General features: G+C 31.3%; 1 protein-coding gene across 1 annotated transcript; it reads left to right on the top strand.

The window, feature by feature from the left end:
* The first annotated feature begins 765 nt into the window (after positions 1–765).
* Positions 766–7,273, top strand: LOC118037446 (calcium-dependent protein kinase 13). The gene is made up of 7 exons (XM_035043423.2): positions 766–1,748; positions 2,507–2,650; positions 2,921–3,073; positions 3,955–4,070; positions 4,161–4,328; positions 6,475–6,705; positions 6,791–7,273. The coding sequence occupies exons 1-7, from the start codon at positions 1,124–1,126 to the stop codon at positions 6,938–6,940; spliced, it is 1,587 nt and encodes a 528-aa protein (XP_034899314.1). The 5' UTR covers positions 766–1,123; the 3' UTR covers positions 6,941–7,273.
* The last annotated feature ends 9,819 nt before the right edge of the window (positions 7,274–17,092 follow it).

Genomic DNA, 17,092 nt, shown 5'->3' with positions numbered 1-17,092 from the left:
CTCCATTATTGCATATATTTTGTTGTTGATGACTCTTCTTTTTGTCTCCAAGACATGCTAAATTTTCAATATTTTTGTTTATATTTCTTTCTTCTAAATCATAACTAATGTTGTTACTTATGCTATACTCTTTCTCTCTTCATAAGTAGATTTCCTTTGAAGTTTTTGTTTTTTTGATAAATACCCTTGGAGGTTTTTAATTTATTTTAATGATAGATTACATTTGAAGTTACTAGCCCATAAAAAACTATTTATTTTTATTATAAATTATATTTATTAATCAACCTTATATCAAATATATTTAAAAACATTATCTTTGAGATTAGTCGAGATATATATAAGCTAACTCGAATATCCATGTTAATTAAAAAAAAATAATGTAAATAACAATTAAAATGAAGGCTAGGCTTTAATTTTCTTCCATAGCTCACTTCTACTATTATAATCTAAGATTTTCAATATAATCCTTGTAGTTCCTAAAATTCTTGGGTCACCCTAACGATTAAATTGTTATAACATCTCAACAATAAGATGAGGAAGTACTTAGGTTGTCCTTAAAAAACAAAAAAAATATATTAAAAAATTAAATTAGCAATTGATTTCATTAGCTACTATGGGTAGAATTAAAAGATTATTAAAATCACAACATAACATCAACATTTTTTTTAAAACTACAGTGACAAAAACATAGTTTACCTAAAAAGAGTAAAGACAACAAAAATATACAGAACTTGAAGGACTTTAAAACAAAACTTTTGCCGAATCCAAACAACTCGCCCATCCTCCCCCGCTCTCTCCCTCCTCCACCGTCCCGTTCCGACCCGATTAGCCGACAAAAGTCACAGAACCAAAGTCTCCGATTAAAAAAAGAAATATTACTCTATCTCTTAAGAAATTAAATTAAAATAAATAAATAAATAAAATACTCTCAAAAGAATAAAAAACTCTACCAGAAAAAGCCACACTCCACTCCTCTCACTCACTACCACCACCACCCCCTCTCCTCTTTCTCTCTCTAACTTTGCCTCAACTTTCTCTCTCTAGGGTTTCGCTTTCTATAATGTAGAAAAAGTGAAACCCTAAGTCACACTTTCTTTCACAAGATCTAAACAAATTGCTGTAAATGGGGAACTGTTGCAGATCTCCGGCCGCCGTAGCTAGAGAGGATGTGAAATCGAGCTTCTCCGGTCACGATCACGGAAAGAAAAACAGCACAGCTAAAAAGACACCGCAACCAATCAGAGTCCTCACCGGCGTCCCCAAGGAGAATATAGAGGAGCGGTATTTAGTAGATCGTGAGCTAGGTCGGGGAGAATTTGGCGTAACGTATCTGTGTATAGAGAGAGACTCGAGAGAGTTACTTGCGTGTAAGAGTATTTCGAAGAGGAAGTTGAGGACTGCTGTGGATATTGAAGATGTGAGACGAGAAGTAGCGATTATGAAGCATTTGCCGAAGAATTCGAGTATTGTGAGCTTGAAAGAAGCGTGTGAGGATGATAATGCGGTGCATTTGGTGATGGAGCTGTGTGAAGGAGGGGAGTTGTTTGATAGGATTGTTGCTAGAGGTCATTATACAGAAAGAGCGGCTGCGGCGGTTACCAGAACGATTGTGGAAGTTGTTCAGTTGTGTCATAAACATGGTGTGATTCATAGGGATTTGAAGCCGGAGAATTTTTTGTTTGCGAATAAGAAAGAGAATTCGCCTTTGAAAGCTATTGATTTTGGATTGTCTATTTTCTTTAAGCCAGGTGAGGAATCAATTTATGATTAACTGATGATTATACAATGAAGTGGTAGGGATTTATGCATGGATAATTAAGCAATGTACCTTTGTAATTGTTAGGTGAATACGAAGAAGGTGCTGTGAATTGAAACAGGAATATGGGGGCTCAAAAACGGAAAAATCTATGTAGTTTGTTCCTACTTTCTAGGGTGATTTAGTTTTAGTGAAAGTGATGGAATCTTAGTTACTAGATTGATAAGATTATTGTAGTATCATGCTTTGAAACGTCGGGAAATTCCTTGTAATATTCTGTTTTATAGTCTACATTTAGCACCAGAAGCCTTGCTAATATTTTTACATGCCCTTTTTGAAGCCTTGCTAATTCCTTGTAAGAATGGCATGTTATTTTGTTCAAGCACCGGTTTATTTTTTAGAGCTCTCATGTAGGATGGTTACCGTGTTTAGTCATGGTTAGGTTTTAGATATGATCTTGATGTTTGCATCATGATTGTCATGGATATTTTTGGTGCTTTCAGGAAGAAAACTGCTATTTCAATAAATTGTCACTTGCTGGCTGTAGATCATTTAAAGTTTCATCGATTTTGATTATTTGTATATCTAGTTATTATATCATGCTGGTGTTTTCTACTGCCTAACTGCTATTTCAATAAATTGTCACTTGCTGGCTGTAGATCACTTAAAGTTTTGTCGATTTTGATTATTTGTATATAGTTACTATATCATGCTGGTGTTTTCTACTGCCTAATTTTTAAATTCTGCTAGGTGAGAGGTTCTCTGAAATTGTTGGAAGCCCTTATTATATGGCTCCAGAAGTGCTCAAGCGGAACTATGGACCAGAAATTGATATATGGAGTGCAGGGGTCATTCTCTACATCTTGTTGTGCGGTGTTCCTCCATTTTGGGCTGGTAATTATTCTCTTGGTTCCCACCCCTCTCTCATCTTGACTCTGTGTGCATGTGTTTTTTTGGTTGTCGGGGCGAGGGAGGCTGCAGCATGTTCAAAGCAACACCTCTCCATCCTTGTATGATGTCCTCAGTGCATGCGAACGGCTTTTCTTTCTTCTTTTTGTTGTTTTACCATTGCTTTCCTTTTTTCATGTTGTTGTTCTGCTTTTCTTGAAAGGTGGGTTTGTTTTTCATTTTAGCTTAAACCACTTTTTCAATGCCTCAATACAGAGTCTGAGCAAGGAGTCGCACAGGCCATTCTTCGTGGGATTATAGATTTCAAAAGGGACCCATGGCCAAATATTTCTGAAAGTGCTAAGAGTCTGGTGAGGCAAATGTTGGAGCCAGACCCAAAGCTTCGACTAACTGCAAGACAAGTGATAGGTATTTTATATATGATACTATTTTGCATACCACCTCAGGATATGAACATGTTTTTTGTTTCACCATGCTAGAATCATCTATACTATCTATTTCTTTTGGGGTGTGTGGTGGTGTGGCGGCATGAGGATTGCAACTCTCTTCTGCCTTTGCTACAATTTTGCTCTTTAGGTTGTTTGTTTCTTTAATTAAGATTCTACCTGTTTATTAAGAAGCATTACATCTGTGAATATTCCTAGAATTGTGGCAGAAACGCAATAGAATAAGTCCACTGTAGAACATTTACTTGGATTCCGATAAGAGGCATAAGAACCTAAGGTATTGAAGAAAATGCAGTTCACCCAGTCTACAGCCGTTATAACTTACTCACAGGACATCTTGGTTTGTAGGCAAAAACTCTAAAAAGTTATAGTTCAAACCTCATTTAAAAAAACTCAAGTTATCTTGTTATGTGGACAAAAAATTGACACTTGATAGATGAATATGTAAAAGGTGCTATGTTGCTTTATGGATGTGATGATGCATCCTAGTTTGAAGAACTATGTACCGTATGTAAGATATAATGGGTTATACTAGAGTTTCATCTAGCTTACCAGCGTTATAATGTCTTGATTTAGAACTTCATGATCACCTCTCTAGTTGCAATATATTTTACACAATAGCTGCATTCAAGCATACAAGTTTTAGCATCTCTCCAGTTAACATTCCACTTCAGCAACCTTTAGCTGTGCACTCTGTCTAGGAACAAACTATGATCATGCGGTTTCTGGGTTTGGTCTAATGGCATGCATGTATCGTGATTTTAGTAGTTGTCACATTTGAACATTCGTGTTTTATGTTTATTATCATTAGTCTTCACCTGATGTTTATGTTTCTACGTGTAGAGCATCCTTGGCTCCAAAATGCTAAGAAAGCTCCAAATGTTCCTCTTGGTGATGTTGTCAAGTCAAGACTTAAGCAGTTTTCAATGATGAACAGATTCAAAAGAAAAGCCCTCAGGGTTAGTTTATTGTTCCTCTACAATCTTCATATTTTCATCTGATATTATTTTTTTCCCATCCAGAAATAAATGGTTGGGCATTTTTACTAGGTTATCGCCGATTTCTTATCCATTGAAGAAGTTGAAGACATCAAAGAAATGTTCATGAAGATGGACACCGATAGTGATGGTATTGTTTCAGTTGAAGAATTGAAAACTGGACTTCGAAATTTTGGTTCCCAGCTTGCAGAGTCTGAAGTTCAAATGCTTATTGAAGCTGTGAGTATACTCTATGCTTCTCAGTTTCAGGTTTCATCAAACAGTATCTGTGCTCTGCTGAAAATCTCAAACAGTATCTTTAGTATACCTGTTTCATGTTTTCACCTTCAACAACAGCACCAGTGGCACAATTGCAATGAATACATATCAGAGTTCCTTTTTTATTTATCTGCAATTATTTTCTTATTAAGTGAGGGTTGCACCTTTGACACTGATGAAGGTGTTTTTCTAGAGTATGCTAGAGGCATTGGTATTATACCCATCATGAGACTACATAAAGTCAAGTTATATGACCAGTTACTTAACCTGTCACACATTAGCATAATCACTAGTCCCAGAGACAATTTTAGCTCTAATCTTTTGTTTAGGTAGTTTATTCCCTTACCTGTTCCAGTTGTCTTTCCTGAAACAAATAATTTGCATCTTTGAGGAAAACCTGGAAATGGGATGATCGATGATATTTCTTCAGCGACTGCATTGATGAAAGGTTATTTAAATTTTATAAACCGGATTCCTGCTTGATTTGGAAGAGTGAAGGTTTGGGTTCTAGCATGAATGCGAAGGGGTCCCAAAAGAAAAAAATAAGGGAAGCTGGTGACTACTTGACAAAACTACATTTGTATCAGACATTGACTTTAAGCTCCTGTGTAGAATGCTCACACTTGGAACTTAATGGTATGGTCCTGAGGTAGTAAAAACTGTGGTGTTCCAGCGAATGGAGTTTAATTACTGCAAGGAAAATAGCTGGATTAATTACAGGGATAGTTCACAGCTTAGAGCAGATTTCAGTTTGAACTCGTTATGTGTATGTGCAACTTTTATCCGAATCATTTAATCCCTGTCTTTAAACTTGTTATGTGTATGTGCAACGTCTGAGTCTTTTCAAGCTAGAATTATATGCATCTGTCTGCATCCTTTGATTCCACTAATGTGATCTCTTCCATGACACTGCATGTTTGATCTCAACCTATGCACACATCCTCTCATAAATTCGCTTTTGAACTATCTTTTCTTCACTCCCTTGGTTTTTTCTTAACACTGTCTCCACCTTACCTTGCTACATCTAAGCCCTCTGTGATGTGCTGTTTCTAAGTCAGTTATTGTAGGTGGCTTCAGTTTCTTATCTTTTCATCAGGCTGAGTTGTGGTGAATGGGTTGAAGAGATTCTTTTGCTGGATTGGTTCCTAGGAGTTGAGAGATTGGTTAGTGAACGAGGCTTGTTTTGTCTTGATTTCTGACTGTCTCATGGGGTTTGGTAGTGATAAAGGTGCTGTTCAGAGTTTGACTATCAGTTACCTTTACAAGTAGGCACAGATATGTTCTGGAAGGGTGGGGAAGGCAGTTGGTTTACAGATTCCCTCTTTTTTTTTTGTTTTTTTTTAAATCATTTTTCACATTCCAATTAAAAAGTTGAAATATTTCATGCGAAGGAAAAGAAGACAGACGAAAGAAAATTAACAAGCTTTGACCTCTTGCTTTCCCTTAGCTGAATACGAGAAAAAAACTAACGAAGGAGACATCAAAACAGATGTTAAAGCTTTTGAGGTTTTATCTGAACATTTTAAAGGTCAAGGTTGAAAGTGGAGCATATCTGATTAATGAAGAAAATGAGTTTACATGTGGTTCGTTGAAGAATATTAGAGTTTTTCACATGCTGCACATGCGTGCGTGATATTGTTTGTTCCTTCTTCAAAAGTTTAATCTTCATAAAGGCAATAATCTTCATAGAGGCATTATCATAATGCATTAACATTGTAAATGGCTGGGAGCACAGAAAATAGAGTAAGAATAGATGAAGATGAGAAAGGATGAAAAGCACTCTCTCTCCTCCCCTCATTTCTTAGTTGGTTTGATGGACAGGATACAAAAATTTAGATAACGACTATCATAGAAGAAAACTCATCTACTTCCTGGCTTTTCTCCCTATCCATTCTGTTTGGATGAGTTGAATAATGTCGGAATCAAGGTAAGGATTGAATTCAATGGATCCCACCTAAAGTTATGAATTGAGAATCTCATCTGTCCCTAGCCCATTCTTCCTTACTCATCCATCCTTTATCCTTTTGTTGAGCAAACAGTTTTAAGGAAAGTTTTATATCTAGTTTTGTATTAGTTTCATCTGAATGGATTACTTGTTTGCCAACAGGTAGATACTAACGAGAAGGGTAAACTAGACTATGGGGAGTTTGTAGCCGTTTCCCTTCATCTCCGAAGGATGGCCAATGATGAGCATATTCACAAGGCATTCTCCTACTTCGACAAGGATGGCAATGGTTACATCGAACCAGATGAGCTCCGGGATGCCTTGATGGAAGATGGAGCAGATGATTGTACAGATGTGGCAAATGACATCTTCCAAGAAGTAGACACTGACAAGGTCAAGGGCTAATACTATATTTAACATTATATGCAAATTTTGATTCAGCAGATTTCAGTCTGACATCAATGTCTTGTGAATGCAGGATGGAAGAATCAGCTATGATGAATTTGTTGCTATGATGAAAACTGGGACAGATTGGAGGAAAGCTTCCCGTCATTACTCTAGAGGGAGATTTAACAGTCTAAGCATGAAGCTCATGAAGGATGGTTCACTAAACTTGGGAAGTGAGTAACATATACACGACCTATGTTTAATTTATCTATCATTGCAAAGAAAGTAGTGGATCATCACCATACATCTTAGAATTTCCTTCTTTTGTGATGATTTGATGGGGCCCTTTTGCATGTGGGTTACGAGGATAATGGAGGCTGAGTACATCTTTTCTGTCTGCAAAATGTTAATTGTGTAAAAATGATGACTGGTACCACGGTACAGGATGTATGATCCCATCCTTTTTTTTTACCCCCTTTAACCTTTGATAATTGTTTCTTGTTGACAATGCGAACATTGGTGAGGTGAATTCCTTAGGGTTGTAGTATATTCTTCTAAAAGGAAATGTTTTGTATGTGTTCTGTGCTCCAGCTTTTGACACTTTTCTTTTGCTCGAAAAACAAAACATGTGCTCAGTCATGGTGGGGGATGTCTATAAACATGAAAAATAATGAAGTTTACTTCACTGTAAAAACCACGTGCAATGCTATGAAAATGGAATTTAATTTTAGACGGGTCATAATCTCTATTTAGTTTTGTTCATAAACATTTTTAGGTGTTGTAAATGTTTTATTTTTTTTTAAATATGCTACTCAAGTTATAAAATTTAATTGGGTTGAATAAATTGATTTTATTTTAATTAGAAAAAAAATAAGATAGATCAAATTTAAAAAGAAAAGTTATTAGGATAACCAAAGAAAAAAAAATATTATTTTAAAAGAGGACAAATACAAATAGTGTAATTTAATTCATAGTCTATTAAATATAGAAGAATCAAAATGAGATAAAAAATGGATATTAAAAACCCGGTCAATCATGATCAATCTAAGTTAGAATGATTAAAAATCATAATCCTAGTAATTAGAGTCTAGTCAACTTAGAATATCTTGTCAAACTTATAATATAAAAACTTATAACTTATATTATATTATGAGATTGGAATAAAAATAAAAATAAAGAGAATTATAAAGTTTTTTTTCTTATAAAAAAATATCATTTTATATTTTACTTTCAAAACTAGTGACCTCGGTTATTGGACTTGATCAACCTATTTGAAAAAATCATGAAGTCTAATTCTAAAAAAATAATTATAATTATACAAAGGATTAAAAAAAATAGCAATTAAAAGAATACAAATTAAAATTGAAATACAAAATAAATTTTATATCGAATTGAAGGGTGAAATTAAAAAGAAAAATTAATTTAGCAAATAAACAAAAAACAAATAAAAAGAATGAGGATCAAGATTGACATAATTTTTTTTTTTTGATTGAAGGGTGAAATTGAAAAGAAAAACAAAAGGAAAAAAATAAAAAGAATGAGGATCAAATTGGTAAATAATACATCATAAATTTGGATTGGAGGATGAAATTAAAAATAAATTAAAATTTTACAAAAAAAACTAAGAAGAAATTAAAAACGAAAACAATGAGTACTAAATTGGTAAACATAATACCATAAATTTGAATTGAAGGATGAAATTAAAAATCAAAAGAATAAGGATTAACTTGTAAAAAATTATATATGTCAAAGTGGAATTGATGGATAAAATTAAAAATAAATAAAAATTCTATAAAAGGATCAAGAATAAAAATTAGAAATCAACATAAAAGGGATTGAAGTTAAAATATCAACAACAAAGAGGACCAATCTATACTTTTTAGGAAAGAGAGAAAAAAGAAGAAGAAGAAAGAAAAAGCCAATGGAAACAAATCAAACCACCATTATCGACACGCACCACTCCAATAGAAAGAGAATGTGTCGACGCTTCCAATGACACGACATAGAGATGTTTTTGGATTTGGGGTTACGCCTCATGGGCCACTCAAAAAGTGAGGGCACCTCCCACAAGTCGGGGAGTGCGCTTCACATGCCTTATCTTTTTTATTTAATTAAATACTAAATTACCCTTAAGCTGACTTAATATGTACAAAAAAACCTTTGTCAAAAGATCAAAAAGCCCTTTGACTCCAAGTTTAAAATTTTTTCTTTTAAGGGCAATTCCATCATTTTATTGTGCATTTTAATTATTATTTTTTTTATATTTAATTGAATACCAAATTGCTCCTCAATTGATATTATAATAATGAAAAAAACCATTATGAAAAATATAAAAATACCCCTTTACGCTAAGTTTTTGAGTTTTTTGCTTCTAAAGATATTTTAATAATTTTACTATGTAATTAAGATGGATAAACACTTATTTATTCTAAATTAATTTAGTAATGACCAATGAGTTATGTGAAAAGACTTCAATACCCTTGATAACTAGTGTTAAGTTTTTTTGGGTAAATCGGTAAAATCGTTATTACGTTAGTCTAGTGGACAATATTTTTTTGGGTGGAATTTCAATGTTTTTCTAAGGCATATAGCTTTTTTAAATATTAGAGATCTTTAAAAACTCAAGAATAATTGTAGGCATAGTATGATTGTTCGTTAAAAAAAAAAGTGAAGGTATTATTGGTAAACACTTAATTCAAAGGGACAACTAAAAGTAAATTTGTTTTTATGATTGTGCATTAAAAAATTGTAATGGTGATATTGATGAGATAGTGTTATAACTGTTTTAAATTTGTGACTATATAATGAATAAATACATTGTCATACATTTATATGTTTTGATGTGATCATTCATCAAAAAATTGAAAAAGTTATAATTTATAAATAATATCCACCTAAAGGGTATGAGTAAAAGATTTTGTTTTGTTTTTTTGTTTTTTTAAAATATGTGCAATGAAAGTTTGTATTAATAGGTAGTGTATCTGCAATATATGTGTAAGATAATTTTATTAATAAAAATATATTTTTAAATTTTTATAATATAAGAATATTTAGAATAAATTACACTTTATATCATGTAATTTAGTTACTTTTTACATCATGCCTCCATTATTTCAGAAATTATCATTTATATCTCCTAAATTTAAAAGTTGTATAATATTTTACATTATCATTGACATAAACCAAAAAAAGGTCAATAAAAAACAGTTAGTATATTGTTTATGGAAAAATAATTGCATATATATATATATATATATATATATATAAATTTCAATTAATAAAAAAATAAGGAAGACTTCATTTATATATGAAGTCAACCAGGATACAAAAGGATTATTTGAATATAGAGAATGAAATGAGCTTACTTGACATATTAAAGACACTAAAAAAGCATATAGTAAAAAATTTACATAGAAACCATAACTATAGATCTCATATCTAAATATAAAAATATATATAAAACTTTCATTGAAGATAAAAGAAGACAAAAGAATATATGAAAGGACATGTAGAAACAAGAAACAAGAAACAAGAATCTTAAATAAAGGAAAGTACTAGATAAATTAGACAAAACTCCATAAAAAGATTTGATCTAATAGTTAAAAAAAAAACAGATTTAGAATTATTAAGGACAAAAATGACAAAAAATAATAATAAAAATGTTGTTGCTAGTGGTGATAACTAAAAAAACCTTAAGAGACTCTTAAAATCGTAGAGGAGGAAAAAGAATATATTTACAAGATTTCTATTATATTACAATTGTAGATTTTAAAAAAAACTTATTGATGATTTGAGAATTTGATTTCTTGTCTCTAGATCAATTGTTTCAATGCTACTATGATTACAAGAACAAAAAAGATATTCCACAGTACAAACATCTCTATAAATATTATCAAGTTAATTTAGAGAGTCAAAGATGAGAGAAGTGAAAGATAGAACCATTATATATATATATATATATATATATATATATATATATATATATATATATATATATATATATATAGTGTGTGTGTGTGTGTGTGAGAGAGAGAGAGAGAGAGAGAGAGAGAGTAGAGAGAGAGAGAGAGAGGAAGCGATTACTTCTTTTCAGGTTTAACTATTAGTTGTGTGATTGTTTCTAGCATTTCTTGCTCTTCTAGAAGATACTTAATCTTACGATGCCAAACATTGTAATTTGTTTCACTTAATTTGTTTTCATGGTTTAAATTAATAATAATACTCTTAGATGCAGTTATATCAAGCGCTATTGACATCAATTACAAATATTAGTATCTAGTAAAATTTAAATTGATTATTTATTGCAACTCAATTCTAAATTACACATATAATAGAAATGAAAATAATGTTAAAAACTTAATCAATTTTCATTTATATGGTCTAATTATTATTGAAAAATTTAAATGAGTAAAAAAATTATAGTTATTAGTTTCAACTAACAACCTCCCACTGATCAATTGTAGATATTTTCATATATATATATATATATATATATATATATATATGCATGCATATAATATAATTAAAAATTAAATTTACAAAAAATATATTTCAACAAAAAAATCAACCAATTATCTTAACAAAAAAATACTGAAATAATAAAAAAAATAAAAAATTAAGAATAATAAATTTGAGAATTATTTTATATTGCAGATACGTAATTAGGGTCTCCAATTACATCATCTGCTTCATCAAAGTTATCTCCTCCAAGTTCATTTTGCTCGACCTACGCTTTTTCTAGTGCGTCGTATACTCTTTTTTGTATACTAATGTTTCCTCTCAATCAACATTTTATTAGCAAGATTGTTGAAATATAAGGATTTCTAGCCTATATTTTAATGATAGTCGCACCGTCATCCATTCCTCAAATAGAGAATTGAGAACGATTAACATTTGATGTTCCATGTAGAACTTGTAAACACCACTAATAGCCACTCTAATCCTCCAATAATATATATAATCAATCTGCTTTTGAATTTTATGAATAAGATTAATGGTATAACTTAATAAATGATCAATTTGTTGTTGTTGTTTATCCACTACAATAAAAAATATTCCAAAAGCACATAAATATAATAATCAATATTTAACTAATGCATGCATCATTTTTTTAGCCATTGCAAATTCCATGATATCAAATTTAAATGGATGAAATGGAAGTTACACAATTGTCATTTTGAAGCATTAGTTTTTTTTTTTTTTAAATTGCTTCAGTGGGTTATAACCAACACCAATTAATGATTAAAGCGTCCATGTTGTGTTAAAATAATGAAAAAATAAATAAATTCCTCTCTTTTCTAAGTATAAAACCCTAGCCATCAGTAACAATCTTTTCTTTTTCTTTGCCTCCATTCAAGCATGACCACCAATAACTTCTCTCTTATCTTCCTCTCTCTCTTCTTTTAAACTACCACACAATCCTCATAACTATAAAAACACCAACTTTGGCCAGCCCTATTCTTTTTCCAACCAAAAACATTACTTCATTTATATGAAATTAATACATTAAGCTGATTTAAAAAAATTAAAATTTGAAATAGACATACACTAGTACCCAACTGAATGTGGCGTTCTTGGATTGGTATAATGTCCTATGATTCTCCAAAAAAATTACCCATAAAAAACATTGATGTTATGTTTGCTCATATTGTTGATTGAGAGAGAGGAAGAATGAGATGTTGTTGGACGCGTGTTGGTTGCTGTTGTGGGGATCGTGGTTGAGTTGTAATGGTTGTGTCGATTCGATGAGAGGGGGAGGAAGATAAGAAGGGGTTAATGGGTTGGTTCAACTTGGACTGATTAATTGGTGGTAGAGTGTAAAATCCCGAGATCATAAACTCATACATAATAATAATAATAATAATAATAATAATAATAATGAAATCAAATAAAGAAGAATATGAAAGGCATAAGGAGTGTGACTCAAATTGTGAAGAAAAGAAAAGAAAAGAAAAGGGGCCAATGTGTAATTAGGAAGAATGGGGCTATAAATACCCCATTTCTTACTTTTTGAATGGCTGACTGCACCTAGTGTAAAGGAGGGGGAGATTCCAAAATTTTTCTTCACCGAAAGAGAGGGAAAAACATAAAATCCTCTAGGACTATGCAAACCTTAAACCATTAAATAGAGAGGACACCCATTAACAAAGAATTTAACATGGAAACAAGTGACGAAATTGGAGCAAAAGGGAGGAGAGGGCCGACTGCATACAAGGTAAAAGAGACTAAAAATCTTCAACCAAATTGAGCTGAAAATTTGAACTTCCTCAAGGTAAGAACACTAGACCTAATTGTGAAATACAATTTGACAATTGATTTGGAATTATGCACCAATTTTAGATTTTATAAATTAGGGTTCTTGAGTGATAAATTAAGGGTAGTGTAGAAATTGTTAGAATGAAGTTAATTGAGCTACCACAAGTTGTTTTGAGCATAAAAAGCATGCAAAATTGCCAAAGAAAAAAACCCATGAAAACTTGATAATAGGAGGCTTCACTAGTCAAACATGTGTGTTATATGAAACGAAAATGAAATTCTTAGCCTTGGGTGTAACTCATGATTTCGGCTTAGGAGGAATCATGAAATGTAGAAAAACATAGAAAATAATTGTCATAGAAAAAAAAGGAAAATGAGGATAATAGAAAGTTCATTTAAAAATCATCAATAAAAACTGGACAATTCGTCACCTCCATTCTAGAGCAAATTTGGGTGTCAAAATAAAAAACAATATGTGGAAAGTATCTCATAGAAATTGTTGCCAGGGATGTTAGATTTCAAATGAATCCAACCTCACTTAATTTGAGGCTCTAGAACCCGAGATATATATAAACATATGAGGAGGGCTTAAGCTGCCACCCCTCTTAGCGGATTCAACCAAAATTGACAAAACAACAAAAAGCTTGCTAAGTCGAGGTGAAACTTGTTTTCACTCCCTTTGTGAAATGTGTTGTGTCATATTCTGACTTTTGGAAAGAAATAAGCCTTATTGAAAATTAATTCATGACATTCATTATGATTAGGGAATGAACAGAAAAATTAATGTTGTCGTCGTTACTGTTATTATTTTACGAAATGTGATTGAGTATGGAATAATGTGAGGTATTTATGAATTTAGAAGGAATCGTAAGAGCTACAACCATAACAAGGGAATGCGAGCTGAGCCTCTACAACAGGTAGGTGTTCTATACCTATATCCTCCTTAGATAATGATAACTTAAAAATCTATTTAGTTTGTAAATTTTGTGCCTATGGATGAGACCGAAAGGAGAAAAGATAAAATGAAACGAAGGGGAAATAAAAAATTAGATTTGAGTTATGGACCTGATCGGGGTTAATGAATGGTAGTAATGAATTTCATGAATAACTGTTTCTTGAATTTGATTAGCTGGTTCCAAATATAGGAGGCTAATGATGTTAGGAAGGTTCGCTAACATTGACATGATCATTATAAAGGATGAGAAATATGAAACTTGATTAACTATTCATATTAAAAATAGTTAATGATATCAACAAGGATGTCGGTATTGACAAAATCATGAAACTTGATTAGCTTTCCTAAGGTGAAAGCTAATGATGTCAAGGATCCTTGACATTGGCATTTTCGAAGATATTCCAAGTTAGTATGAAACACTAATTAACTATTTCGGTTTAGATATAGTTAATGACATCAACAAGTCATGTTGGCGTTGACATTTCCAAGGATTTGATTAGTCGATCCTAAAATGGACGACTAAAAACACTGATGAGAGTCATTAGTGTCGGCATTGACCTCCTCGGATTTGGGAGGAAGTAGTATAGTGGTATTTCCTGATGAAATAGAAAAATGGGAGATACATTTGATAATATTCATAGAACAAAAATGTTGAGCGATTTCAGGAGTGATTAGTGGAAATAAAAAAATAGAAAGTTAAATGAGAATTTCCAACAACTATGTCTGCACATCGTTGAATATGTTTTTAATTATATGTGTATGTATTGTATGATTTTCCTTCTCTACTATATTTTATTCTTTATATATTTATTTTGAAAATTGTGAAATTATAGATCCTTTACATTCACGCTAGGAGTAGTATTTTAGGTTTTCTAGTCCTTTTGTATGATTAAAAAAGTCAATGGATATCAATGTATTTTTTCCTTAAAGAACAAAATGACTTAATGTGTAATAATACTCCTTTTACATTAAATGTTAGGATGTAGAATTGCACTATTTTGTGCTTGTAAACTTAACATTGTTCGATTTTTGTTTATTATAATTACGTGTTTAAGGGGAAAGAAATGATTAGATGAAATGTTATGCATGTATCTTGTATGATGTGTTGTTGAGGTCCAATATGAATGTGATATGATTGAGAAATGCATATAAGGTGGAGCAGGATGATTTATTGATAACTTGGGACCTTTCAGTACATAGGAAACTCTACTGAAATTTTGGCAATTACTACATTAGTTTAACAAAAAATTTTTTTTCCTCCATAGTTTTCATTATATGATTGATATAATTGATTCTGAAAATGGGAATGTTACAATGAGTGAAGGTTGGAATTTTGGTTTGATTTAAAGGGTGGTTGGAGTTTTTGGTTTATGATGGAGGTGAAGAAAAGAGAAGGACTAGTGGTCCTGATTATGGTGGCTGGATTTGCTCTAAATTCTTGGTTAAAGTCCCTTTGTTGTTGTGGGGTTGTTCGGTAGTGGGTGACTACTGTTTTTAGATGGTGGCGTGGCTATGGTTGTAACTGCTTTTCTATTGATGGTGGTATGGTTGTAGTTGCTGATTTCGAAAGGATGAATAGTGGCTAGGGTTTTTAGGTGGATGAATTGATTTTTGTTTGTAGAAAAAGAATCATGAGGAGTCTTATTGATTGACAAATAATTGATTGATTAATGGCGAATTTGTTTGCAATTTATGTCTTTTGATTGAAATAAAAAAGATATGAAAAAAGAGAAATGAAGGGAGAGTCAAAGATTGAAAAAAAAAATACTAATACATTATGAGCGAGGATATATATATATATATTTTTAAAAAAATTTGAGTTGAATAAGAATGTAGATAATAATTTTTGAAAGAATAGAGGCAAAATAAAAAAATAACTAAACTACATGATGTAATTTATCCAAATATTTAATCATTTATTATATGATTGTATATATAAAAGATGTAATCCATGCATCTTCACACATTCACACATAATATTATTCATAATCAATTTAAAACTCTTATTTATATTTTTTAATGAAATATAATTGAAATTAAATATCTTATAAATAGACCTGGTAAACAAAAGTGTTTTTAGTCAAAGTTTTTATAAATCACATCTCTATGCATTTTTTTTCTATTATAAACAATTATATCTCATTTTTAAAATTATTTAAAAAATCCAAAATGGTGAAAAAACATTAAAAAACCAAAACAAATATTTTTGATTTATTTGCACCATTTTCAACTTCTTTTCAAAAGAATACTAAATTCAAAAATTTGTTTCAGTGCGTTTCATTATTAACACGTCCATTCAAAATCTTTGATAATGTTTTTCATTGATTTTAAAGTTGATGTTTTTTTTTTATTATTTTAAATCAAAATATAAAAAATAAGAAAAATAAAAAAATAGCACAACAAAAAAAAATACAAAGCAATAAAAATAAAGGGACCAAGATAAAAAAATTTGCTTTGACACCAAGTTGCTTCGAGACCAAGCAATTGGGAGGAATATAAAATTATTTTGCTTATAAATAGTTAAAAAAACTCTCATAAGAAAAAAAGGGGGAGGCCATAAAAAAGAAAAAGAAAACTTGGAAAGAGAGAACAACCATTGAAAATGAGGTAAACAAAAAAAAAAAGAGAGATATCTTTTTCTTTCTTACACATTAAAAACCTTGGATTATTTTTCTAACCAAGATGCCTATCTAAAAGAATAAAAACAACAACTACCTCTCCTCTCACTAACATTTTTCCTCTTTCTAAAAAAACTAAAAAAAATCATCTCTTCTCCTCTCAGTATCAAGAAATAAAACACTTACAAAGTCTCCTTCTCGGAATGAAAAAGAAAAAGAAAACATAACAACGTCATCTCTCCCTCATTAATCATTGTCAAAAGAAAAATAATAAAAAAACACATAAAGTCTCATTGTGCATCCTAAACCACCTACTCATTCTTTTTTGATCATGGAACCAAAGGATAAAAAAAACCATGCATAAAAAGCATCCCACCTTCATCTTTCATGTTTGACCAAAATATACAGTATCCATCTACCCTCCATAGTTGCCACCACACCATCAACCTTCAACCATCATTATCATCGACTCCATCACCACTAACGTTAGCAACAACACCATTGTTCCATCCTTTATCAACCAAATCTCCTCCTAAACCAAAACTGAATCATTCCCTCTCTTATT

This window comes from Populus alba, chromosome 16, assembly GCF_005239225.2.
Source record: "Populus alba chromosome 16, ASM523922v2, whole genome shotgun sequence".
Classification (NCBI taxonomy): Eukaryota; Viridiplantae; Streptophyta; class Magnoliopsida; order Malpighiales; family Salicaceae; genus Populus; species Populus alba.
Note: the sequence above shows the minus strand (reverse complement) of the source record. Positions and strands in the feature narration are given on the sequence as shown.